Raw genomic sequence first — 27,230 nt, 5'->3', positions numbered from 1 at the left:
GGAAGCTGGAGCTTGTGCCCGTTATTTGCGGGGGTTCACGCCGCCGTTCGCGGCTCGCCCCTGCCCGTGCTGCGTGGGATGTCGGGCTGCCTGTAGCGGCTTACCCTGGCCACCCGTTTTGGGGAAAACGGGTCGCCATTCGCCGCACACCCTTACCCACGTCCCCAATGAAATTCGTTCCGCCTGAGACGGCGAGGAATGTTCCGCCCGCGGCGAGGAGGATTCCGCCGCAAGGGGCGATGAACGTTGCGCCGTCGGCAACGAAGAGGATCCCGCCGTACACGGCGATGAATGTTCCGCCCACGGCGAGGAGGATTCCGCCGCGAGGGGCGATGAACGTTGCGCCGTCCGCGGAGAAGAGGGATTCCGCCGCCAATAACAGTTTCCCCAAACCACCGAGGGGGGAAAAACAGGTGCCGGTCGGGATTTTAGTGGAGTTTGAGGGCATGTCATTCCCTCCAGTGCCTGCCCCTCGGCAGTGCCATCCAGTGCCTGCTCCTCGTCAGTGCCATCCAGTACCTGCTCCTCGCAAGCGCCCTCCAGTGCCAGCTCCTCGCCAGTGCCTTCCTGTGCCTGCTCCTCGTCTGAGCCCACCAATGCCTGCACCTCGCAAGTGCCCACCTGAGTTCCCGCTGGTTCCGTCCAGCCCACCTGAGTTCCCGCTGGTCCCGTCCAGCCCACCTGAGTTCCCGCTGGTCCCGTCCAGCCGTCCTGAGTTCCCGCTGGTCCCGTCCAGCCCACCTGAGTTCCCGCTGGTCCCGTCCAGCCCACCTGAGTTCCCGCTGGTCCCGTCCAGCCCACCTGAGTTCCCGCTGGTCCCGTCCAGCCCACCTGAGTTCCCGCTGGTCCCGTCCAGCCCACCTGAGTTCCCGCTGGTCCCGTCCAGCCCACCTGAGTTCCCGCTGGTCCCGTCCAGCCCACCTGAGTTCCCGCTGGTCCCGTCCAGCCCCGCGCCTCCCGTGCACCCTCTAATGTCCGCGCTACAAGAGCGCCCCTTTGAATCCGCGCTGCAAGAGCGCCCTCAAGTGTCCGCGCTGCAAGAGCGCCCTCAAGTGTCCGCGCTGCAAGAGCGCCCTCAAGTGTCCGCGCTGCAAGAGCGCCCTCAAGTGTCCGCGCTGCAAGAGCGCCCTCAAGTGTCCGCGCTGCAAGAGCGCCCTCAAGAGTCCGCGCTGCAAGAGCGCCCTCCTGCGTCTCCGCTGGTCCCGTCCAGCTCTCCTTCGTCTCCGCTGGTTCTATCCAGCTTCGCGCCTCCCGTGCGCCCTCAAGTGTCTGCGCTGCAAGAGCGCCCTCAAGTGTCGGCGCTGCAAGAACGCCCTCAGGAGTCCGCGCTGCAAGAGCGCCCTCCTGCATCTACGCTGGTCCCGTCCAGCTCTCCTTCGTCTCCGCTGGTTCCGTCCAGCTCCGCGCCTCCCGTGCGCCCCCCAGTGCCCGCTCCTCCAGAGCGCCCCCTAGTGCCCGCTCCTCCAGAGCGCCCTCTAGAGCCCTCTCCTCCAATGTGGCCCCCAGAGGGGAACTTTCCCAAAGAAATTTTGGGGGGGGGCCATATAGTCCCAGTCTGTGTGGCCAGGCCAAACGCCAAGGCCACAAATGACCCAGATCCGCCATGGCCGCCCGAGGACCCAGATCCGCCATGGCCGTCCAAGGACCCAGATCCATCAGGGCCTCCCGAGGACCCCGATCCGCCATGGCCGCCCGAGGACCCAGATCCGCCATGGCCGTCCAAGGACCCAGATCCATCAGGGCCGCCCGAGGACCCCGATCCGCCATGGCCGCCCGAGGACCCCGATCCACCATGGCCGCCCGAGGCTCCAGATCCGCCATGGCCTCCCGAATCTCCAGTCCTGCCATGGCCTCCCAAGGCTCCAGATCCGCCATGGCCTCCCGAATCTCCAGTCCTGCCATGGCCTCCCAAGGCTCCAGATCCGCCATGGCCTCCCGAATCTCCAGTCCTGCCATGGCCTCCCAAGGCTCCAGATCCACCATGGCCTCCCGAATCTCCAGTCCTACCATGGTCTCCCAAGGCTCCTGATCCGTCCTGGAGGCTTCCCTGTCCCATCCTGGTCCTGCTCCAGCCTCCAGGACGCCCACCCCCCCCTCCCCGATGTTACTGTTACGGTGCGGGACGCACCTTCCGGGAGAGGGGCGATATCTGTAACAGAACTGTTTGTTTAGTTTCCTTTTTTCCTTATTTGGTTCTTCCTGTTTTAGTTCATGACCTAGTTTTGTTAATTAGTTATATTCATCACCTGTGTTTGATTCAATTACCTTGTTTCCTCGTTTGTTCCAGCCCCTTTATAAGTCCTCAGTTTTGCCTTTATGTTGGTCGGTTCTTAAGTTGTAAATGGTCTTACGTGCGTTGATGCTATTAAATTTACCTTTTTGTTATCCTTGTGTGTGGGCGCCGATTACTACAACCACCAACCGTAACAGTGATACATTATGCTTGTAAAAAATAAATTATGTTCATCTGGCATTTCTAACTATCAGTGTGGGAAGTAAAGAACAGAAGAAAAAAAGAAAAAAAGCAATTGGATTCAGTCCATCCCAGGCCTCAGCAAACATTCACAGTTAGAATTTAACATTTACAGTGGTTTGAAAAGTGTTGGCCCCTTCCCGATTTTTTTGCATGTTTGTCACACTTCGTTTCAGATCAAACTAATTTAAATATTAATAAAAAATAACAAGTAAACACAACATGCAGTTTTTAAATGAAGGGTTTTCTTTATGAAGGGAAAACAAAATCCAAACCCACATGGCCCTGTGTGAAAAAGTGTTTTGTGGACTGACGAGACAAAAGTTGAACTTTTTAGAAGGTGTGTGTCCCATTACATCTGGTGTAAAAGTAACGCAGCATTTCAGAAAAAGAACATCATACCAACAGTAAAATATGGTGGTGGTAGTGTGATGGTCTGGGGCTGTTTTGCTGCTTCAGGACCTGGAAGACTTGCTGTGATAAATGGAACCATGAATTCAGCTGTCTACCAAAAAATCCTGAAGGACAATATCCGACCATCTGTTCGTGACCTCAAGCTGAAGCGAACTTGGGTTCTACAGTAGGACAATGATCCAAAACACCCCAGCAAATCCACCTCTGAATGGCTGAAGAAAAACAAAATGAAGACTTTGGAGTGGCCTAGTCAAAGTCCTGACATGAATCCTATTGAGATGCTGTGGCATGACCTTAAAAAGGCGGTTCATGCTCGAAAACCCTCCAATGTGGCTGAATTACAACAATTTTGCCAAGATGAGTGGGCCAAAATTCCTCCACAGTGCTGTAACAGACTCATTGCAAGTTATCGCAAACGCTTGATTGCAGTTGTTGCTGCTAAGGGTGGCCTAACCAGTTATTAGGTTTAGGGGGCAAGCACTTTTTCACACAGGGCCAAATGGGTTTGGATTTTGTTTTCCCTTCATAATAAAAAAAAAAAAAAAAACTTCATTCAAAAACTGCATGTTGTGTTTACTTGGGTTATCTTTGATTAATAATTAAAGATGTTTGATGATCTGAAACCTTAAAGAGTGACAGACATGCAAAAGCAAAAAAAAATAATAAATAAAAACAGGAAGGGGGCCAACACTTTTTCACACCACTGTACATATTCATTCCATAATTCATCTCCAGATCATTTATAGCCCTAATATATGTAGATGGATTGTGGATTAAATGTAAAGATATGTAAATGTCTGTGAATACTAGATTTGGTTGAGTCTACGCCATTACTTTCCCCCACTGATGATCATAAATATGGCAGATGAGTTTAAAAAAAAAAAAAAAGTTGTGACTTCAAGAGATGAATACTGATTGTTTAAGCAAAAGAAATGGTTTGTTTATTTTTAAAAACCATATAAATACGAAGGCAGCTAGAGGAGTAAAGGGCTCCCTGTATACTTATTTCAGAACATTCAAAATAAACATTGTGTACTAATTTTGTGTTTTGCTTTTAAATATTGGACATTTTAAATGCTGCTGATTCTATTTTATTTAGTGTTTTAGAAGAAAGTAAAAATGGAAAGGGCCTTTTACCCCAATGGAAATTGATGACCTGTTGCACCCTAATTTTAATAATACATTCGCAATGCCCATTAGGGTCATCTGAATCTTGAATGCACACCGGGAAGAAGAGGAAGAGAGTTTTGAGCAGCTATTACGAAAAGGGTGGGAATACTCACAGGACTGTTAACATGTTACAGGACCTGAAGGTCACATTTCCCACAGTCTCCATCTTATTTCCCTCAACGTCTCTGCAAACAGAAATGGAAAAAAATTGGGTGCATTGAAAATGTAGTTGGAAAAGACAGACAAATCACTTACTAGAAGACCAAATCATTTTACATTAAAGCAAAATGCAAATATATAGATTTTACATTAAATACATTAGTGTGCTTTCTAAAATCCCCAGCCATGGAAATAAAGTAATAACTACGTGAATAAGTGTTTTTATCATGATAATGTTATATTCAAACTTACAGCCAATTTAATCGTGGCATCTCCAGGCAAATGTCATCAAGCTTTGTGAGAGCATTGTTCAACAACACTCTGAAACACACACACACACACACACACAAGCTTTATAAAAGACAACGTAAAAGTGCAGCATATTTTTGAAAAACAAAATACAAAAATGTTCAGAGAACAGCTCCAATGCATTTGTTAAAATATAAGATTTACATTTGAAAGACTGAAGATAAGTCACCAAAATAGCAACAGGTTGAAACTCACAGAAGCACAAGCGAGCGCAAACCAGAGAAGGTCAAAGCGGAGATGTGATGAATATTGTTGTTCTCCAGAATCCTTCAGGACAAAAAAGGAGAAGCTCATTAAAAACACTGAAGCTTCACAAACTGAAGTGCTTTGTCACTAATATATACATAGGGGTTTTGAATCATAATTCAATGGCATTCAATTAGATGTGTGATGGAAGGTCAATCACTTGTGTTTCTTTCTCCCAGTGTCTGCTAATGACTGGTGCTAAAAAATAACATCAGTTTTGTGCTGTCTATATGGTCAGCACTCAGCATTAGAGAAGTTGTATGGACACGTGCAAGAAAGCACTAAATAAGAAAATCCATCATTTAGCTGACATTTATATTGCAAATGGGAGAATGACAAGAAACACTTACAGCCATTCTAATTTGTGCAAATCCTGGAACACGTCGGGAAGTAGTGTGGTGATTCGATTATAACTGAGATACCTGAGAAAATAAGACATTACAGCTGTCTGAGTGTAGCCAAAAGCATTTTGCCCATAGAAAAAAAGCAAATAAGCAAACTAAAACATCTATCATTCACTGCGAGCCCATTCGTCACTCTCAGAAAGGACAATAGAAATGTCTGCTGACTCACAGTCTCGTCAGATTGTAAAGGCCTCTGAAAGCATGCGGGTGCACTGCTTTAATTCGGTTGTGCTGGAGATACCTGAAATAAATTACAAGAAGCATTAAAAACCAGAAAGAGAGAGAAATAACACAAAATGGTACGGTCTAATTATGTTCCCAAGGAACAGAAGTGCCTTCAGCGGTCACAGTGCTTCGGAGCCAGGGAAACAAGGAATTCTTCTAAACACACAATCTTTATTGAGCCAAAACACGTAGAAGACACAGAATGACGATTAGGACCAGACACCAGAGACAGGAAACACAGGGCGAAAGTAAGGGAAACTAAACGAGGATAAACTAGATAATTAATAACACACACCGGGAGCTAATGAACTAATAAACCTAAACGGGGACAGGAACAGGAACTAACCAAATATGGGCAAGAGAGGAAGGGAAACACAAGACACAGGAAGACAGGACTGACATGAACACAGCGCTTCTCTTGCTTTTTATACAAGCCTATATTCAGAAATGGGCCTTTAGAAATGAAAAAGTTAGGTTATTTATTAAAAATAAAAAATGAAGTAAAAACCATAATATTGTGATATATTCTTTTAATCATAATAAATTACATTTAAATTTTAATAATTACATTTTAATAAATGTATTTTATACCTGTGATAGCAAAGCTGAATTTTCAACAACAATTACGTCTTCTGTGTCACATGATCTTTCAGAAATCATTCTAACATGATTCTTTGACAAATAGAAACTTTAACGAACATCATTTATTTGGGGGGAAAATCATTTGTGACATTATAAAAATATAAATCGCATAGATTAGTAGTGTAGAATCCCATAGACTCATATTGAAAAAGGGAATAGTATCATATTTTGTGACTATTGGGACCAGACTATCATATAAACTTGATGTGCTCAAGTTTTTGACAAAGCAAATACCTTAGAAACTGTATAAAAATAAACTGAAAAGAACACTTAGGGCAACAATATAGCAACACCCCAGCATCACAGCACTGAAATCTGCATTAAAAAAAGAAGCAAAGAGAAAGAGAAAGAGAAAAAGACAAGACAAAAAAAGAAAAGAAAAAGGGCACCACTCACATTTTATGTGTTAAAATTTAGTAAGATTTACTCTTCTATTGACTGGTCATTCTCACTTCATCTAAACCTCACTTCACTGCCAATTCATATTGATATCCAACAGCTCTGTCATTAAACCTAAAAAATCCAAAGCTTACACAAGTTTGATCTCCACAAAAGATGCACTGTGGAAAATATTCCTATTTCTTTCTTTTCTTTTTTTTTTTTGTGTCATTGCTCAGATTAAGTTTGTTTGAACAATGAAGCCTCCATTTGTCACTAGATCAAGAATGGTGTTTGGGCGAGGATAAAAATACAGGGCTGATTCTGTTTGAGTCAGCTGGCACTTCTGAATGAGATACCAGAACTCACAACAAACAAGCATGTGAGATTAAGACATGCAAACACACTCAAAAAATTCTACAGCTGGAGAAAGAAAGACACTGAGCCATTTTGTCAGGTTAAAAAAAGAGAACGCTCTCAAGTTCTTCAGTTTTTTGAGTGTGTTTGGCTCAGCTCCTGTGGAGAGCAATGAATGTTTTATTTCACAGAGATTGTTTAATCTCACTCTACATCTCTATTTCACTCACTTCTCACTACGATGGCACAGTGAGGACAAGCAAACAATGTTTTGTGAACATCTGCGAAAATGCCAAGATGGCATTCATAGCATTACAACATCCATACAGTCCAATGATAAGGAGGGGATATACTTAGTGAAGCAGAGAGGCTCTTACAGCTTTTGAAGGCTCTGATACTTCAAGAACATGTCAGCATTTAGTTTTCTAAAGCGGTTCCTCTGTAGGGACCTGCAACATGAACAAGAGACATTACCAGAAGTACACATCAAAACAGAATGCAAAAGTAACAGCACACTTCACAGTGGCCATATGTTTCCTATTCATTTTTTCCATAAACCCGTCAAAACAGTCTTCAGTATGCTTTTTGTTTTTTTAATTAGATAGATAGAGTAGAGTGACATAAATATGACATGAACATGGAGACAATGATACAATTCTTTAGGCCAGATTACTTAGACTGATATGTCCATCTGCTATAGGCCTAATCTAGTTACATGTATTCATAAACCTAGGAATGACATGCTAACATATTCATATATTTATATTATGTATGTTTTGTGTTTGTGCCAAATATGTTGAGCATCAAAAAATAAGATGTGTTGTGACTCTGCTTCATTTTTGATATATTTTATATTCAGGACGAAACACAGGAATGCATGGGAATATTTGACTTTATAAAAAACCTAAAGTTATGTTTCACCTAATAAAGAGAGGCTGTTTAAAAGCAATGATTTTCATGAGACCTTAGAGAGAAGACACACAGCATGTCTACTTGAAATCAGAGAGTGACATTGCATTTAATATACCTTGCCACATTGTCTGCATTACTGAAAGGTAGATGGGAATTTCACTGTGGCATACTAATGAACAGCATAAAATCAAACAGAGCCTCAATACAGGAAATTGGGACTTAATTAAGAAGCAGCTTCAGCTGATACATAAATATGCATTTCAAATCCACATATTAAACTGCTAGAAAGGTTTGTATCAGCCAGTTATTATGTGAACAATAGAGAGGCACTGAATAAAAATGAGAACGAAGCTTCACTGTTAAGTTGTGTGAAGAATAATGTTGGAACAATTACCTTTCGATGCAATTATCTAAATTTTCAATGCTCCCTTGTTTTCTAAAGCAGATGTACATCTCTTTGGAGACACAAATGTTTATTCACTCTCAGAAAATCCTGATACAAAAGCTAAAAGGTACATCTCTGTGCCTTATTTACCCCTAAATGGGACATATGCGTACCTTAAAGTAACTTATTAGTACTTTAAAAGTACCTGTTAGTACCCAAACTGTAAATATTAGTGCCTTACGAAAGGGTATCGCCACAATAGACACGTTTCCATCCAGTTTTTGCACTGTTTTGTTATTGACAAAGAGAATGTGTAAAAAACTTTGTGAAATTTGCTGTCTCCAGCCTGTTTCCATCCAACTGGCTTTTTACCAATAAAATGGAGTGCATGATGACATCATCCCTAAAAAACAAAACAATTGTTGCATAAGTTTTGGTGTATCACAAAAAAATGTTGCCCTTGAGCTGTTTCCATACATAATTTCACCTATTGTGCAAATTATATAGGCTTGCAGCCTGTTCTTCATTAATTTGAAACAAAACACTTTATTATATAGCCTATTGTTAAATTGTATAGGCCTACATACAATTATTTGCATTAGGCAATATTCATAAACAGGTGTAGTTGTATTATTATTATTTTTCTGATTAACTTTAATAGACTGTATTGGAAATAGAAATGTTTGTTTCGGTTATTTTATTTCTCCCAACCGACAACTGACAGTTATTAAGCCATTATTAACCGTTAACTGAAAAGATGATGTTAAATTACAATTAAACTCAATTTAAACTGATACGAAGCTGTGCCCATTAACAATACCAAAATTTGTTTTCCAGGGATTAATTTTATACATGCAAAAAGCAGCATAAATAACAGAACACGAGGATTAACATGGTCAAGTCATGCACCTGCAGCGCTCCTGCGAACAGAGAAAGTGAAAGTGAAAAGTGACGTGACATTTGGCCAAGTATGTTAACCCATACTCGGAGGGGTTCGGTGCCTTGCTCAAAGGCACCTCAGTCGTGGTATTGAGGGTGGAGAGAGCGCTGTACATTCACTCCCCCCACCTACAATCCCTGCCGGATCTGAGACTCGAACCCGCAACCTTTGGGTTACGAATCTGACTCTCTAACCATTAGGTCACGACTCCAAATACCCACCCCCACCCATGCAAAATATATTTAATTTTTCTAAATAATTCATAAAATAATTATTAATACTATGCAATAAGTGCCAGCCTATACATCTGAAATAGCATTTAGATGTATTTACACAGTTTAATGTATCTCAGAGGGGACATGGATGCATTTAACCTGCAGTTACAGATGGATAAATAATGTTTTGTTTTTTACATGTTGAATACTGATATATGAAATGATTTAAAAACATGAAAAAAAAGTCGAAATGTGAAATTAAAACCGCCAGTTGGGGACAGCAAGTGTCTATTAATGAGTGAGTCATTGAGCTTCAATCAATTCATTCAATCGGCTGATTCATTCAGAAACAAAGCATTTGAGTGTGTTAATGAGTGAATCACTGAATCATTCACTCAACCGAATTGTTCAAAAAGCTGATTCATTCAATAAGTAAACACCATTGCTCAGAGATGCAAAACAGTGCTGTGATCTTTGTTTGGAACTATTTTCTTTGGCAAAACTGAGGAAAAATAAGCAATATTTTGTCTAAAATGTAAGTCACTTATTGCTAACTTTATTGAACTTGTATAAAATGATTATTAAATGTGTTATGCTGATATCTGCAGAAAAACGGCATAGATTAGGTTAACTATATTAAATTATATAAATATAAAAAGCATACATAAGCATTTTTGCCGTCTACAATTTAGCATGCCTTGAATTTTTTGTTTTAATAGACTAATAAATCAACGTGCGCGTGCACTCTGTGTGTGTGATTTGGTGATATAGCTAGCCTACTCGATAATGTCAGATCGCACATCATTACAACAACACTTGCCATATGTGACCCTGGACCACAAAACCAGTCTTAAGTCGCTGGGGTATATTTATAACAATAGCCAAAAATACATTGTATGGGTCAAAATTATTGATTTTTCTTTTATGCCAAAATCATTAGGATATTAAGTAAAGATCATGTTCCATGAAGATATTTTGTAAATTTCTTACCATAAATATATCAAAACTTCATTTTTGATTAATAATATGCATTGCTAAGAACTTCATATAGACAACTTTAAAGGCGATTTTCTCAATATTTCTGGGGCTCAATATTTTTTTGCACCCTCAGATTCCAGATTTTCAAATAGTTGTATCTCGGCCAAATATTGCCCTATCCTAACAAACCATACATCATACATGGGATGTATAAATCTCAAATTTCGAAAAATTGACACTTTTGTCTGGTTTTGTGGTCCAGGGTCACATATTAACGCAGACGATGTCGTGTATCGCACACCCCAGACTCGACTTGAGTGAAAAAATGAAATCATCTGCAGTTGTGCGCTCACTTGATTGCACATGAACAAAGGTGTTTTTAGGAGTCTTATTTGCAGACACCTGACCACTGATTCGTCAAATCTGCTTTCCTGCAGTCCGTGTTCTTCTGACTTCTGACTATTTTGTAATAAGTAACGAATATGCTTCGGGGAAATGTATCGGAGTAAAAGTACATTTTAATTAGGAAATGTAGTGGAGTAAAAGTAAAAGTTGGCTGAAAGTACAGATACTCCCAAAAAATACTTAAGTACTGTAATGAAGTATTATTACTTTGTTACATTACACCACTGTAAGTAAGTAATAGTATGTAAGTAATATTTATTTCTAGCACCTTTCAAGAGCAAGTGTCACAAAGTGCTTTACAACAAAAATGTCAAATGAAGAATAAAAATAGACATGACAATTAAAAAAACTAATTAGACAAAAGCAAGTTTGAACAAGTAAGTTTTCAGCTGCTTTTTAAAAATGTCCACTGAGTCCACAGATCTCAGTTCCAGAGGAAAAACATTCCACAACTTGGGAGCAACTACTTCAAAGGCACAGTCTCCTTTAGTCTTCTATCTAGAGCATGGAACAACTAGCAGGATCTGATTTGAAGACCTCAGATTCCTATAAATGGTATTTCCATCAGCTATATCTATAAAAATTTTGAAGTGCTAAATATTTTTTTCCCCCAAAGAAATCCTTGGATGGAAACCTGGCTAATGACAGATTTTGGAGAGTTTACATATTCAAAATTTAGAGTAAAGCAAACTTGTCAGTTTGCCGCAAGGCCTTGGCATCTTATGGAAATCCAAGGAGTCACACATACAAACTGCAGGCACACTCCACACACAAGCCATGAAACTCACATCATGGTGACATTAATGGATACTGTGGGGACGTCATTAAAGTGAGCACCGTCACAGTCAAGCTCCAGGTCCCTGCACTGGCACTCAGCTGGGACAGTCCCAAGCACTGCGTGACAGAAAGGGTAAGATAAAATGGGAGACAAACCAGACAACATTTTAGATATACAACTTGGTGTTCAAAAGGTATATTTGCATTACAGTTTGGTCTGTGGTAACACTTAATATGTGAACAGTCATGCTGAACTAATAAGCACTAAATTATTTCTGCAAACTGGTCTAAGTCAGCTTGGGTTAAGGATAAGTTCCACTAAGATTTCCTAATTATAATCATTTGAGCTCTCAAGAGAAATCAAATATTTTAAGGGCAAGTGTATAATTCAATGTTAAATGCTTTCTCTAAGCTTAAGTAAGCCACTGGTAGGCTCATTACTCCAAAAAAGTACAACCAATAGCATGAATTTGAGGTAGTACTATCTATTTGTTTGACCAATGGCAAACAGGGGGAGTGTTTACAAAAACAGTTTGAAACGGTCATATTTAAAAAAAAAATATTTTTTTAATATTAATTAACAGAAGTCAAGTTATAAATACTTGAGAACAACAGGAATGTCACAACACGTATACAAGTAGGGGGAACTTGTCTAAATGAACATTTTAAAAAGTTTGAATTGCCTTATGCTTCATAGAACATCAGTATATATAATCTGAAATAGCTTATTTTTTGCAGGAAATGTTACATTTATGAATATTAAATTTAACCTATTTAATTTATTATATACTGTAATTTTCTGTCATTCATACATACTGTCAGCAGATTATTCAACATAAGAAACAGCGGATTTTAAATTAAGTGTATTTAAGTGAAAACTGAAAAGGAATTTGTGTAATCTGATGGTGTCAGCAGTTGGATAGTTCAATATAGTCTCCCAGACAGAATTAAGCCACATGAGATACACCAACTCTTTATCGCAGTTAAACAGAGCAAACGGTTGCCCACAAATCCAGAGAAAGTTAATGCCTCTGACAGACCATCTGTGACCATCAGACCAACATATTGTTCCAACGGAGTCTTATCTGTATTAAACATGGGGAAGGATGTGAAAGCACAAAGACAGAACAAAATATGCAGGGAGGCGACAGCAAGAAAAATAAATCTTACTCCGACATTCACCTGGATGGCCTGTGGTGACTAATTTGAGGAGAAGAGGAGAGAAGAGATGCAGGCAAAGCAGAGATGGTGCTATAATAGAGCTCATGCTGTCTTCAGACCAATCAACTTGTGCTTTCAGAGCTACATTTGCTGGTAATGAGGGGATGAATACAGCAAAGTCATCATTGCCAACATGGGCTAGATTTTAATTGGTTATTCGGGCAGTTTTAGTGCGGCTTGCATTGTTCTGCTTGTAGTTCATTAATTAACAATGGTCCATGTGCTGGGGTGCATGTAGGGTATGTTTCCAGCACATCGGCTTTAAATGAAACCTTAAGCTGTTTAGCTATGTAAATGACCTAAGCTCATTGGAGGACAATATTAGTGAATGAAAATTATTTCTGACCAGTGAAGTGTCAATTAATAGAAGATCATTTCCACCACACTTTGACAAATCATAATGACAAATCACTTTGACAAATCATAATTATGACATAAAAAGTCAAAATTACAATGTACTAACTCACAATCATGGAATAAAAAGATGACCATATAGTAAGTCATTACTATGAGATAAAAAAATAAATAAAAAAATCTAAATTTGACAAAGTCATAATCATCAGAGTCAGTCTCTTTTTATGTCATAATTATGACTTAAAGCTATAATTTAGACATATCTCATGTTTTGACTTTATCTCATAATTTTGAATTTTAATTTAATAATTATGGATTACCTAAGCATGTTTTTTTTCTTTTCTTCTTGAAATGGCAGAAATGGGCTTCGATATAAGTTCGATATCAAGAATGCTTAAACTTTAGAATAATTTCAAATGATAAAAATACAAAACCTTTTTAACATTACATATTTAATGGCAACATATTATTAGTTAATGTTCATTCACATAGTTAGAAAACATTAAATTCTGATGCTCATATTTTCGTATATACAGTGGCCCACAAAAATTATCTAGATATTTGTGTATAAATGTCATTGTATTATTGTTACGTTTATGTTCCTGTTGAGTTCCTGTTTGCCCTTATTTGGTTTGGATCCTGTTCTCATTATTAGTTAATCACCTTCATTGTGTTCACCTGTCTGCCCCTCATTAGCTGCCCTATTTTAGTTCCTGTCCTTACAGTTTGTGTTTGTCGGTTATTGCTTATGTTTCCCTGTGTGTGTGTTGGACTTCATCTCTGGATTATATTAAATGGATTATTCTCTTCAACTTTCTTCGTCGTGAGCTTTTGTGTGTGCACAGAGACCGTTACAGAATAACTGACCAAACTAAACCGCTTAGCAGCGATCTACCCTGTTTTATTTTTTTCATTTAGTTTTCTCTTGATTTTTTATTTTTTTCCAATGAACCTCATAGATCGTCTGTGTGCCATTTACCAAGACTGCTGTCTCCTGGAGGAATGTCACAAAATTCCCCAACTGCTCTCTGCAGACTTCCTTGGACCAATAGAGCCTCATGGACTGTTTCTGGGGTGGTTTGGATGAAGGGTTCGCAATGCGGATGCCACTGGGTGGGTTCCATGTGGACCCTACCCGATTACATCAACCTGGTCCAGTTCCTGAACGGATCCTCTCTCATCGTTAACCCCGAAACCTCATCCATGTCCGTCCATTCACCATCATCACCCGTCATGGCAGTCAGCCCAGAAACAGCGGCCGCTCCACTCTCAAGCCTACCAGCCACTTCACTCTCAAGCCCGCCGGCCGCTGCACTCTCAAGCCCAGAAAAACAGGCGCCAGCTCATGTCCCTGAACTCCTGGATATGGCGCTTATTCCGGAGTTCTCGGCCCCTATCCTCTCTCCCAAATCCGCTCCAGTGTTGGCTCCAGCCCCTGAGTCCGCTCCAGTGTCAGCTCCAGCCCCAGAGTCGAGAGGGCTCCCGTTCCCTAATCAAGCCCAGAGAGGGCTACAGTTTCCCCCATTGGGCCCAGGGAGGGCCACAGATCCCAAGTCCAACCCTCCTTCGTCTCCGCTGGTCCCGTCCAGCCCTTCATCGTCCCCCGAGTCGCCTTTGTCTCAGCTGGTCTCAGCCAGCTCCGCTCCTCCAGAGAGCCCCCTAGAGCCCATCCTGGCCTGTAGGCCCCTGATTTCCCCAAGGAATTGTTTTTTTTGGGGGGGGGGGGGCATATGTCCGTGGCCGGGCAATCTGGACAAGGCCAGGGAGGCCCATCTACCATGGACCCTTGAACTCCTGGATCCATCATGTCTTCCTGAACTGTCTGCTCCGCCATGGCCCCAAGAGTTGCCAGCTCAGCCATGGCTTCCTGAACTGTCTGATCCAACCTGGAGGCCCTCCTTGTCTCCTCCCTGTTCCTGCCCTGCACCAGCCTCCAAGGCACCTAACCCCCCCATGCTTCCCTGCATGTATGTGTGAGATGGACTATATCTCTGGATTATATTAAATGGATCATTCTCTTCAACTTTCTTCGTCATGAGCCTTTTGTGTGTGTGCACAGCACAGAGACTATTACAATTATCTAGCAAAATCCCATTAATTTAAAAGAGCTATAGCTTAACAGCACTTTTCAAGTAAAACGTTCTACAAATAGAAGTTTAATTTATCTTAAATTACACAACAATCATTTGTAATGAACTCCAGCTGTGGGTCCTCTGCTAGGACACCTGTGTGAACTTGAGAGGGAAGAATCACCTTGAGATCAACTGGTTAAAAGGTCACAGCAGAAATGGTTAGACACATATTGTTCAGTGTCATGTGTGTTTACTGGAGCTTTGCAGTGACATTGCAATATTACACAGATTTTTCACACACCCAAGCTCCATCTGAACATGCATCTGTGATCAATGCTGCCTATCATAGTTTGGATTCTCGTTTGGCTCTCAGCGAAGGCGGTCGCATTTTTTCTCTCCCTCCCTTCCCTATCCTTCCCTGCTTGCCTCTTCATCTCGTGTCGTCTCACTTGAGAGACTCTTTCTGCACTGCACTCCAAACTGAAAAATATGGATTTGATCAACTGGTCTCTCAACGAAATTGACACCATCTTCTCGATGAGAAGCCTGGGATCGGGGAACCTGACTGCCCTGGCGGAACGTTCGCAGCTGGCTACACGATGGACGCAGGTTGTGTGTCTGGCAGCTCTTTCCGTGGAGGACATTGAAGACATCTACCTATTCAGAACCACGATAACGGGTTTTCTGTTGATTGGATTAGGCTTTGCTCTGTTATTTTTAGAATTCAGGAGACGGAACAGCTGTCCAAAGCCTCAAGGCTGCCAGTCATGAAGTAGTGGGCAGAGCGGTCAGCACTGTCTGAGACTATTAACCGCAATATGGATACCATCACAGAGAAGCTCACGGTTAAAGGAAAATTGATGATTTGGAGACCAGAAATGGACTAAGAGAGTAGCTGTGAAATTGGAATGCGGCTACTCGCCCCAAGACCAAACAATCTTATCTTCTTTGGCTCTCGTAACCAGCGCAACCTCGGACAAGGTCGAAGCTGAAAAATTTCCCCGGGAAGAGCACTGCAGTTAGACTCTCTTGCGTTCCTCCCCCCTTCCAGACACCTGCTGTTGTTGACTCGGTTGGGGTCCTGATCAAGGCTGTCTCCATGGCAACCTCCTGTGTCGCTTTCACAATCTGCGGACTGAGGCAACTTGATTCGAATGCCAGCGTGCCAACTTCCCAGGCCACACATACATACACACACACATACAGATACACACTCACCTCCCAAACCCCCCCATCCAACGCCTTCGCCGCTTTGTACCGCCATTCTGATAGGCGGGTCTGACCGGCGCCGAGAATGGCTGCAGGACCGGATGGCTGCTTGACGGAACTGGATTACCCCCCCCCCCCCCCGACCCCGACCCCCACCCCCCCATCGCAAGTCGTGTGTCTCCCCTGTTACTATGTGCTTTTTGTTGCTGGGGTGTTTTTTCTGTTCTCACACTGTACTCTCATAAGAATATAGTCTGTGAATTATTTTTTTCTCCCCCCTCTCCTCATGTCAAGCTGTATCTTTTCTATAATACCTACATTTCACTGCTGGTTATACTCTGTATGATTATGTATGTGACAAATAAAATTACTACTACTACTATTACTACTATCACCTCCAACCGTAAACCATATAAGCCTCGAGATATATAAGCTAAGACTTATGAGCAGTTGCCCTAATCTTCTTTCATTTCCTGACCAAGACTCACAGTAATAAAACTTTGAAACTATCAAACAGCCTTTCATAAATGATCAAAAATAAAAAAAATTCAAGGAACAGAAAACAGTTTTTTGCATGTAAGAGAAAGTGAGCAATATACAGACAGCTGCTGCCCATGCTGAGCCATTAACCTGTCTGTCCAATCACATTTTGGGATAAACAGTGCATTACACATGACTCCAATCATCATATGCACATGCCTTAAAATCTCCAAACATGAGTAAATATTGCTGACTGGAAAAGCCGTAATCACATAAAAACACTAGTAGGGATTTATAATGTGATGCCTGGGAATGATCAGATGGTTTTGTTTGCTATGAAGTGGTCAGCTGGTAAATACAGCTGTACTGACAGCAAAATGTTGCTTGTCAGAGTGTGTCAGTCAGATAACAGAATATCAAAGTGGGACATGAAAAGACTCCTCAAACAAGACAAAGGGTTCAAAATCGGAAGTGAATTCATGACCATCAGCTGTGAGTTGCTTATTTGAAATCATCTAAATTCAGTGAGCATACAAACATTACAGCTATGTTATTATGTGCTTTCCACAATTAGAAGTGTTTTGACAGTTTTTTTTGATTATGCAACACACCACATGTATACATTGTACACTTCAATTTCAGAACAATTGGCTGTTTATTTAAGGTGCGGCAAGTGATTTCCGAGAAATGCTGGTGATATTGAAAATCACCAAATCAAACACGCTTCTACCAAAAAGGATCACACTTCTATCTTGATAACTCCGCCCCCCAAATTTACGAACATGCTATGCAACACAGGCAACTCCCCAATCATGAGTGGGAAGACATGCCCCTTACTGGTGATTGGCTAGCAGTGTGTTTTGGTGCTCGGTCCCCTTGCAACAGTGACTACGTTTACATGGACATCAGTAATCTAATTATTTACCTTATTCTGAATAAGACAATATTATGGTGTTTACATGAGTTGCTTTTAGAATAATCATTTCATGTTCCCGTTTTACATGTTATAGTACATAGATCGATTAATGGCATGCATCATTACGTCATCACATGACACAATCCGACGTCCCCTACAGAATTTCACTTATAAACATAGTTCGTCTTTGTGATGATGCCATATACAGTTTTGGGTGTTTAATTTTTAATATTATGAAAGCTTCAAGTGCATTTAATTATTTGTACGTGCATACAGATGACGGCGGCGTTGAAGCTCTTTTAGTTGCAGTCACTGCCGTGTGTGTATCCTGTCGCAAAATGCGGCGAAAAGTCTTACACGACGGTAATAGTTTGATTAAGGTGTTTACATGTCTGTACTGCACTTCAATAATGCGATTAAAATAGGAATACTCCACATGTCTTAATTCGATTTGTGTTTACTTCGATTATGACTTTAGCCGGATTAAGGTAATCAAAAATCTCTGTTTACATGGTAGATGCTTAATCAGAGTATTGTCTTAATCGTATTAAAATCAGAGTATTAATGTCCATGTAAACGTAGTCATTGTTTTTTAGAAAACGCTTTCTGCACCTGCATTCTGCGTTCTGGTGTTTAACTGCTTGGGTTTTTTAGAAAATAAAAATTTTACAGTAGTCATTACTCCAGTCTTCAGTGTCACATAATCATTCAGAAATCATTCTTATATGCTAATTTACTGTTTAAAAACATTTCATATTATCATCAATGTTAAAAACAGCTTTTGTTCAGTTTAATGCGTCATTGCTAAATAGAAATATTAATTTATATTAAAAAAAAAATCTTACTGATTTAATGACATTGAACATCAAAAAGTGATCTTTACTGATAATAAAAAGGCCACAAATGCCGAAATCTTAGGACTGGGTTAAACACTTTTAGTATTACGTGTTTGATTTGTGAATGGTAATAATTATGTTAGACTGAAAAAGTCTTGTGCATGTATTATTCTAACCGTCCATCTCTCACTGTTGTTTCAGCTGTGGAATTACAAAAAAAAAAAAAAAAAACGCTGCTAAATGTATGCACACTGAGTTTCTAAAATAAACATGTAAAATATGCCTTAAGATATTCCCAACAAGGTTCAAATTCTCAGAATTTTTGCAGAAATGTAAAAATGAGAGCATACTCACAGCAGGCGTTTGACTTGGTTCCAAGGTTATTACTGGGGATGCCAAAATAGTTATCGAAGAGATGAGGCCAACCATTATTGTCTCCTAGAAGAAAAACAACAAGAAGTAAAAGGTTACTGAATCAAACACATGCTGTTTGTCATTGCTAACAAAGCCATTTGATGTGGCACAGATGTTCACAGGTGTGGCAGAGAACACACTGATGGCACAGCAAAGCCCACAATGGGAAATTCAAATGGCTAAGAACCATTTTGCAGGGTCTTTGGTTTAGCAAATGTGCCTCCACTCATTGTCTCAGGGGAAGTTGCATAATACATAATAATGCATTTGGGTTTGTTCTTTTTTAAGAATCATGTTAACCTATTCAGCAACCCCTGTCAATCATTTTGACACTGCTTGCCAACTACAAAAGTCGTGGAGGAAATGAAGCAGGTGGCATGCAAATAGGTGTGACTTTTGTGGCGTTTCCTGTCTCCTGACACCTCACACTTAACATCTCTTACAAATTAAACTCAACCTTCCGGCTCACTCAATACACCTTCAATCAATCACTGTCAGGGTGATCGCATTCATATTTGTATGCATTCAAATGCAAAGTGTTCATGTACAATATCACTCAAAGGTTTGAGGTCAGTAAGTTTTTTTTTTAAATAGTTTTTCAAGAAATGAATACTTGGGAATTCATTTTCAGCAGGGATGCTGTAGATGAAACTGCTAAAAATAAATAAATAAAAAAACACAGTAAAGACTTCCACATTGTTACAAAAATAATACAAACAAATATCATTTGAATCCTGAAAAATTTATCATGATTTCCACAAGAACATTAAGCAGCACAACTGTTTTTAACATTGACAATAATAAAAATGATGCACCAAATCAACATATTAGAATGATTTCTGAAGGATCATGTGACACTGACGACTGGAGTAATGCTTACAGAAAAGTCAGCTTTGCCATCACAGGTATAAGTGAAATTTAAAATACTTTCAAATAGAAAACCATTATTTTAAATTATAATAAAATTTCACAATATTGCTGTTTACAATCTTAACATAAGTGAAGGAATGAGTGCTAGAACAAGACTTTATGTGAATATCTAATACTAATGACATGATGAAACCATTACAAATCCAGCACACATGCTGTTTACCACTGCAGACAGAAGCTGTAATGCACACTATATCATAAATACTGAATGTAATGATGTTAAAGGTAGATTGAAGCTGTGCTCTTAATGCCAATCATGTCCAATGATTCAACAAAAAGCACATTCTCAGCTTGACCATCTTATTAATAATCCAGCTGCGGACTGAGCATCAACCTCACAGCCCAGATGGTCAACATGGGGAAACCTAACCTTCTAACAAGACCTGCCAAAGGCCAGGGGAGCCACACTGTCCTTCTGCACGGAATTAAACACATTCAGTGCTGGGCATTAAACTTTTTAGCAAAAAATAATTCACCATTCAGTCATGTGCCCTGGTGCAAACCCAGGAAAATGCATCAGATTTTCTGCAAAGTGATTTTGTTGTACAGTATATGGTTGTTTCTTTAATTATGCACTTTATTAAAGCTAAACATTTCTGTGTAATATGAATGGTAACATTTGGAATTTTGGAAAGTTTGAAAAAAAACAAAAAAAACTTTAAAGATGCACAAAATGCTATCTACTGTATAAATTAGCCTTTGCATGACAAATTGTATTCTAGAAAAGTGTGTTTAAAATATCAATAAACTGTAATTTCCACCAAAGAATGAGTGGAGATTTGACGTGATGGAAATGACATGTTCATGATGCTTCGAAAACAAAATGACAGAATTATCCTAAGATGCATTTCTACCCACAGTCGTTAATTATTAGCTGATAAAATTGAATGAACTGTGACCAGATTTAACTGGACTTTAATTCTTAAAAGTCCACAGGCCCAAATGTGAGTAATGCATGTATGTATGTGTTTACACACACACACACACACCCCCCTATCATTATAGACAACTCTGTGTGTATATATATATATTTTTTTATAGTATCATGTATTCTAGAAACTTCAACAACAGATTTTTTATTTATTTCAATCTAGGGATGTTCATAGTAAATCAATTTCTCATTTAAACTGAAATGCCAAAATGGCAGGGCTGATGTCATTCATAAACTATAATGGGGAAAAAATGAATACCATTCAAACATTCATAAACACCGAAAGCACCTGTCACCCTAAAAAGCTAATGACAGCAATTTACAGGAAATTATATAAAAAAACACTACAGATATATTCAAATATTGTTACTAAGACAAAAAAATATGCCATATTCCAATGGAATAAACTCTCGACTGGCATCTCAATTAATGTTCTCAATTAATTATTGCTCTCATTCATTATCGTGATTGCAAACAGGCACCAAAAGGATATTGTGTCTGTAAATATTCCAGTCTAATCTAGACACCCTGGCAAAATCATCTGCCTTCAATTAAGGTTTAGTCATGCATTCTGCAAAACAAACATGTATCCCCCTTTGGATGGTAATGTTTTACTGTCAATGAAATTTAAGGAACTTAAAATGCTCTTCCTATTAGAATAATAAAGGGACAGTTCACTCAAAAAGGAAAATTCTTCCTTCATTTGTTCACCTTCATGTCGTTCCAAACATGCATGCTGCTATTTTTCTCTGCAAAGCTCAAAAGGGAAAGCATTTTAAAGGATACGGAATGATTTGGAACATTATGACAGAAAATAAATATAGAAAAGTTATACATTTTTGGTAAATGAGGTAAAAGAGAACATTTCCGGTCTCTTTATTTGGGGGCAAGGTACTATGAAAAACCCTTAGTAAACCGTTACAACTCACAATCTTTTCCTCCATACCATTGGATGAATTCAGGTTCTCCTTTAACACTCTACTACACACAACACAAGAGAACAGCATTGCAATGAGTTTTAATCCATCATTGACAGGTAATGTTGCTATTTGTGTCCCAGCAAGGCTCTGACAGGTCATTTTTTTCCCCATCGAGCCTTATGTCACAATTGCAGGAGCTCACGCTCTTGATTATATTGAGCACCACTGAGGCAGTCATTAGAAAAGACACCATATAATCTTTGCTTGCATGGAAAAAAAGGAAACCCATCTGATCCTTTGACCTCTGCATTGATTTTACATGCACAGGGACTGTACAGTTTTATTACTCTATTGTGTTTTGAATGAAAGCTTATCCCATCAAACATAATGATCCCCAATTTATACTGAGGGTATTTCCAAAGAAAGGCTTTTTACTAATACAGTTCACTGTATTACTGACTTTTAACAACACACCATGACTGTTGTGTGATATTGTCATCCTTAATAAGTGAACAATCATGTTTCACGGTCTTTTTTTATTTTATTATTTTATAAGTGGACAGTAGCAATTTTGTGGCTTTGTGGTGATAACATTCTGACAAATTATCACTGACAGCAGGTAAAAAACTGTAATGAAGATGCTTAAGATTTTGCAAAACATAAAACTATGTAGGTGTTTAATTTTATTATATATATATTTTTTTATGTAAGCATCACTGCACTACATCTTCTTTGCGTCATTGCTGGTCTTTTCAAGCTCTGCAACAGAAATGTAAAATGACAAGGAAGATTCAGTGCTGAGATAATATCTTCTCCCTGTGTAACATTAAGATTAATGTCCTTGTTTATGCGGCTGGTCCAGGACAAAATGAACAAAAGTTTTAGAAAACAATACAGGTAATGATGACTGAGATGACCACTGCATTCTAGGTAATGCAGAACATAGTTTGAATCACTAAATGCTAACAAATGTATAGTCAGCAATCTATGGAAGTGCAGTTAGGGGCTTAGAAATATTGTGAAAAAAGGTGCAGTCTAAATCAAAACGAATACTACATGAGAAATGGCGCAATATTTAGCTTTTTTTAAACGCTTTTAACTTTGGGTAAAAGTATGTTTCATACTTGTAAACAAAATTTTCATTTTGGGGTGAACAATCCCTTTAACTGTACCAAGTCTAAAAAGCTTAGCACTAACTACAAGAAAATAATAATAAAATAATAAATAAATAAATACAAATTCAAAAAATATAATTAATTACTATAGATAGAAAAAAACTATTCTGAAACTTAGTGAGCTGTCCAATGCCTACATGTATAATTAAACAACAATATTGTATATATATATAAGCAAACACAAATATTGCATATATATCATATATATATATATTGCATGTATGGTGTTTTACTGCTACAAAATGTACCATAGATAGTTCTCAGCCTTTATGCAGTACATGTAGCATCTCGGTCTCTTAGATATCGATTAGGCTTATTGAAAGAATAATCTGTCTGGCTAGCCATTACCGTGAAGATTAAATCAATGAAATTCAAGATGAGTTTCTTTATTCAGGTTATTACGTCAGTTGTGTGATATACTGTTATTGTCAAACTGTGTCACTATGATATGACTACTTCATTCAGTTGGGCATACTGTAAATATCAGAGTTCACAAGCCATTCATTTCATAAGGCTATTTTGGAAGAGAAGCACATATAACTCTGGGGGTTCAAATTCTAAGAAAAACATGAGCACATCACTGCATAACAGTCAAGCACTGCTTTCACAAGACGTGTCACAGCACGCACTACTACATAAACACGGTTTTCTCTCAAACATGACCTTTCTAACAGATGTAAGCAAGATTGATGTGGCATGGCCACTGTGTTCCCATGCCTGCAGCTGTCATAGAGCATTTAATAATAGAGAGGACAAAAGACACAAGATATATATCATAAGCACATGACTGTAGTTTTCAACTCGATAAATGCAATATGTAGATTAGAAATTTCACATAATAACTTCAACCTGCTTCGAGTCAAAAAATTTTAGCACATGCACTGACTTATCATACTGATGCTTCACAGCAGAAAGACTGCAAAAGAAAAGTTAGCCAGACTGGAGAAGAACCTTTTATCTGTTCAGTTATGTTCAATGACTGGTGCACAATGGCATCAGTCAAGAAAAAACTAAAAATCTAAATCAAAGTTCATAAAATAGCATTTACATTTGTTTAAAGTTGGATTTGTTTAAAGTTGGATTGCTAAATTTGAGAATTTTACAGTTTAAAATAGGATTTTCATAAAATGAAATTATTTGACAAAACTGTGACGTTCAAGATTAAAAATATTTAAATTAAACAACATTTTTTACTTAATTTTGATTTGATTTGGGATGTAGAAAATATATTTTCCAAGTTCATCACTTGAACACACTGGGGAATATTGTATGCTTTATTAATAATGCGGCAGAATGAGTCAGTGTGCCTGAATAATTCAGAACACTGACTGTTGCCATGTTAGAAACCTTAAAATGTGACCTTCAGGGCAACATCAAGTTGGAAGAAATCAAGACATAAATTCAAGTCTTAATTCAATGCAATCATAACATCCTGCACTAAATGACCATTAACTGGTTATTTTAGGGCAGTATGCTGTGTCCTTCACTGCCTATAATCTCCAACAATCCATTGCATTCAACAGTTGGCAGAAAAAAAAAATGACACCTGACAGAGCAGTTGAAAGCAGAAAATGAATTTATAAATGTGTACTTTTCTTCCTTGTTTCTTTCAACCTGTGATTAAATTTCCACAGAGAAATAGCCATTGCAGTAACAAAATATATTTCTTTGTCTAAAGTTCTCTTGCTTTGCAGACCTACGACTTGATACACTGTCTGTTCAATCACTGACTGACTGACTGACTGACTGACTGGGCAGCTGCCTTCAGTTTCAGACACAGTCAGTTTGAAAAAAGGGCTACCAAGACTAGACAACAATTAAACAAAAGACAGTTTTTGAGTTGAGGAGAGAAATTATTACCTAAAATTGCCCTGAAAGCTTTAAATGTACTGACGTTCTGCTTAATATTAACTGATTTGGCTGACACTCCATTATAAAAGCATGTATGACATGTATGTTTGAAGGAGGTTGTCACACCCATGGACGTTATGTGTATGTGTTTTCATTTACCATGTGCCCTGTGTGACCTAGTTTTCCGTCATTGTCTGATTGTGTCAATGAGTGCGTTTACATGCACGCTCTTAATGTGATTATAATGAGATTTTTGCAATATTGCAATTAAACTTTACCTCATGTAAACGCAATACTTCGAAAAATGCAATTAAAAAATGCAATTAAGCAAATGCAATTAAGCTCATAATCGCAGCAAGCATAATCGTATTTAACATAGGTGGTGCACGCCGACTTTAATCGAAATATACAGGCATGTATAATACACATGTATAATACAATATTACTGCGTAATAATAAGCAGATTAGAAACGATGGAGGGGAAGAAAGCATCCCATTTTTGGGGAAAAAACAACTCACTGCCACCAGTCTCCTTACCCTCATCCACAAACGGCGAGTAGAACACAACGGCAGCATAGGCAAACGAATTGCCATCACATTTCTATGGTGCTGAAAAAGCATGGAATACCATACAAAATTGTTTTTGCATTAGATACAAGTTAAATAAATGAAAACAGTGGCCAGTTAACATACCTGCTCTTTCTGAGTCCATCATTTGTGCTGTACTGTGGGCAGAGGTGGGTAGAGTACCCAAAACCTGCACTCAAGTAAAAGTAAAAGTACTTCTAGAAATATTTACTCAAGTAAAAGTAAAAGTAATAGTCTGAATAGTTACTTGAGTAAGAGTAAAAAAGTATCGGATAAAAAAACTACTCAAGTAGTTAGTTACTAGTTACTTTGGATCATATAGGTACTGAACATAGTCTATTTTTATTTAGATGTATAGATTACATTTATGTAATGTGTATGTGTATAAACACACACACACACACACTGCCGTTCAAAATATATATATATTTTAGATTACATTTATGTAATGTGTATGTGTATACACACACACACAGCCGTTCAAAAAAATAAAATAAAAAATGTTATATATATATATATATATATATATATATATATATATATATATATATATATATATATATATTAATGTAATTTATTTCAGTGATGCAAATCAGAATTTTCATCAGCCTTTACCCCAGTCTTCAGAGTCACATAATCCTTCAGAAATCATGTTGATTTATTATCAGTGCTGCTGTCACGAATCTGGTCCTTGCTCTCCCGGTCAACCACCACTAGAGGTCACCCGTTCACCACATTGACTTTTTCACTCACAACACACTGGACTCCATTTCCCACAATCCATTGCACTGACGACTCGCACAGCTGTTCACCATTATCTCACCCACACCTGATTATCATTTCACAATCACTCACTCACTATTTAAGTCTGGGACTTGCTATTGCTCACTGCCGAGTATTGTTAGCCTGTCTGCACTACAAAGCGTTCTCCGTTCCTAGTTTTCCTCGTGGTTTTCCTGTGTTCTGATTCTTGCCCGTGTTCCTGGATTATTCTTTCTGCCTTGCCCTGTTTGGATTTGTATGCCGATCGTCGACCACGCCTGTTTACTGACCACTCTTCTGTCTTGCCCTCAACATACCTGTTTGCTGGTTATTCGACCCTGCCTGTCTTGACCATGTTTCATAATAAAGCTTTGCACATGGATCTGCACGTCTCACGTCTCGTCAGCCCTGTAACAGAATACTCGGCCGTAAGAGGATCCAGCGGCTTTTCTAGTAGACATTGGCCAGGTATGGACACTGCACTACTGTTGTTAACCCTCGAGCATCATGAATGAATCATTCGCGAATGGGCATCGTTCATTGCCCAGAGAAAAGTAGACGGCGCGTTTGGAATAAACCGAAGCATTTTTAACTTGTATTGCATTAAGATACAGTAACGAGAGGAGAGTCGCCCACAGTAACGAAGTAAAAGTACCGTTTTGTCTCTAAAAATATACTTGAGTAAGAGTAAAAGTACCCATTTTAAAATATACTCTAAAAGTATTAGTTACCCAAAAAATGTACTCAAGTAAATGTAACGAAGGAAATGTAACTCGTTACTACCCACCTCTGACTGTGGGGTATGTGAATAATGGAACACAATTCTAAGTGAATAATAAGAATAATGGAAATTGCATGTAAAGGGGAGTGAAGAGCTTTGCTCTTGACATGTAAACATCATAATGTGATTAATTCCTTACACTGATTATTGCAAATAATCGCATCATTCGTGCGCATGTAAACGTAGTCATTGAGTTCAGCTGTGTTCCACATTAGCTTATCCTCCTCACCTGTCTGTTCAGATTTTCTTTGTCCGGTATTGTTGATGTTATACTTGTGTCTCCTGCCTGCCTGCTGTGTATTACCCCTGTTTGGATTAATTAAAGACTGTTTGACCTAATCTTCCTCTTCGTTGTGTGTTTAATAGAACACGATCCTGTGACAGAATACTGGACCAAACTA

The 27,230-nt window shown here is 39.2% G+C and overlaps 1 protein-coding gene across 1 annotated transcript in view; it reads right to left on the bottom strand.

Annotated features, from left to right (window-relative positions):
* Nucleotides 1-27,230, bottom strand: part of LOC306883355 (relaxin receptor 1-like) — an 84,427-nt gene that overhangs the window by 15,394 nt on the left and 41,803 nt on the right. The window contains exons 3-10 of the mRNA XM_079438545.1: nucleotides 18,832-18,915; nucleotides 11,401-11,506; nucleotides 7,155-7,226; nucleotides 5,345-5,416; nucleotides 5,122-5,193; nucleotides 4,721-4,792; nucleotides 4,469-4,537; nucleotides 4,171-4,242 (exon numbers count right to left, since the gene is read on the bottom strand). Of these exons, the coding sequence (XP_079294671.1) occupies nucleotides 4,171-4,242; nucleotides 4,469-4,537; nucleotides 4,721-4,792; nucleotides 5,122-5,193; nucleotides 5,345-5,416; nucleotides 7,155-7,226; nucleotides 11,401-11,506; nucleotides 18,832-18,915 (619 nt within the window). The remainder of the gene's footprint in view (nucleotides 1-4,170; nucleotides 4,243-4,468; nucleotides 4,538-4,720; nucleotides 4,793-5,121; nucleotides 5,194-5,344; nucleotides 5,417-7,154; nucleotides 7,227-11,400; nucleotides 11,507-18,831; nucleotides 18,916-27,230) is intronic.

This window comes from Barbus barbus (genome assembly GCF_936440315.1).
Source record: "Barbus barbus genome assembly, chromosome: 17".
NCBI classification, from domain to species: Eukaryota; Metazoa; Chordata; class Actinopteri; order Cypriniformes; family Cyprinidae; genus Barbus; species Barbus barbus.
This window is presented reverse-complemented; position numbering and strand designations above follow the sequence as displayed.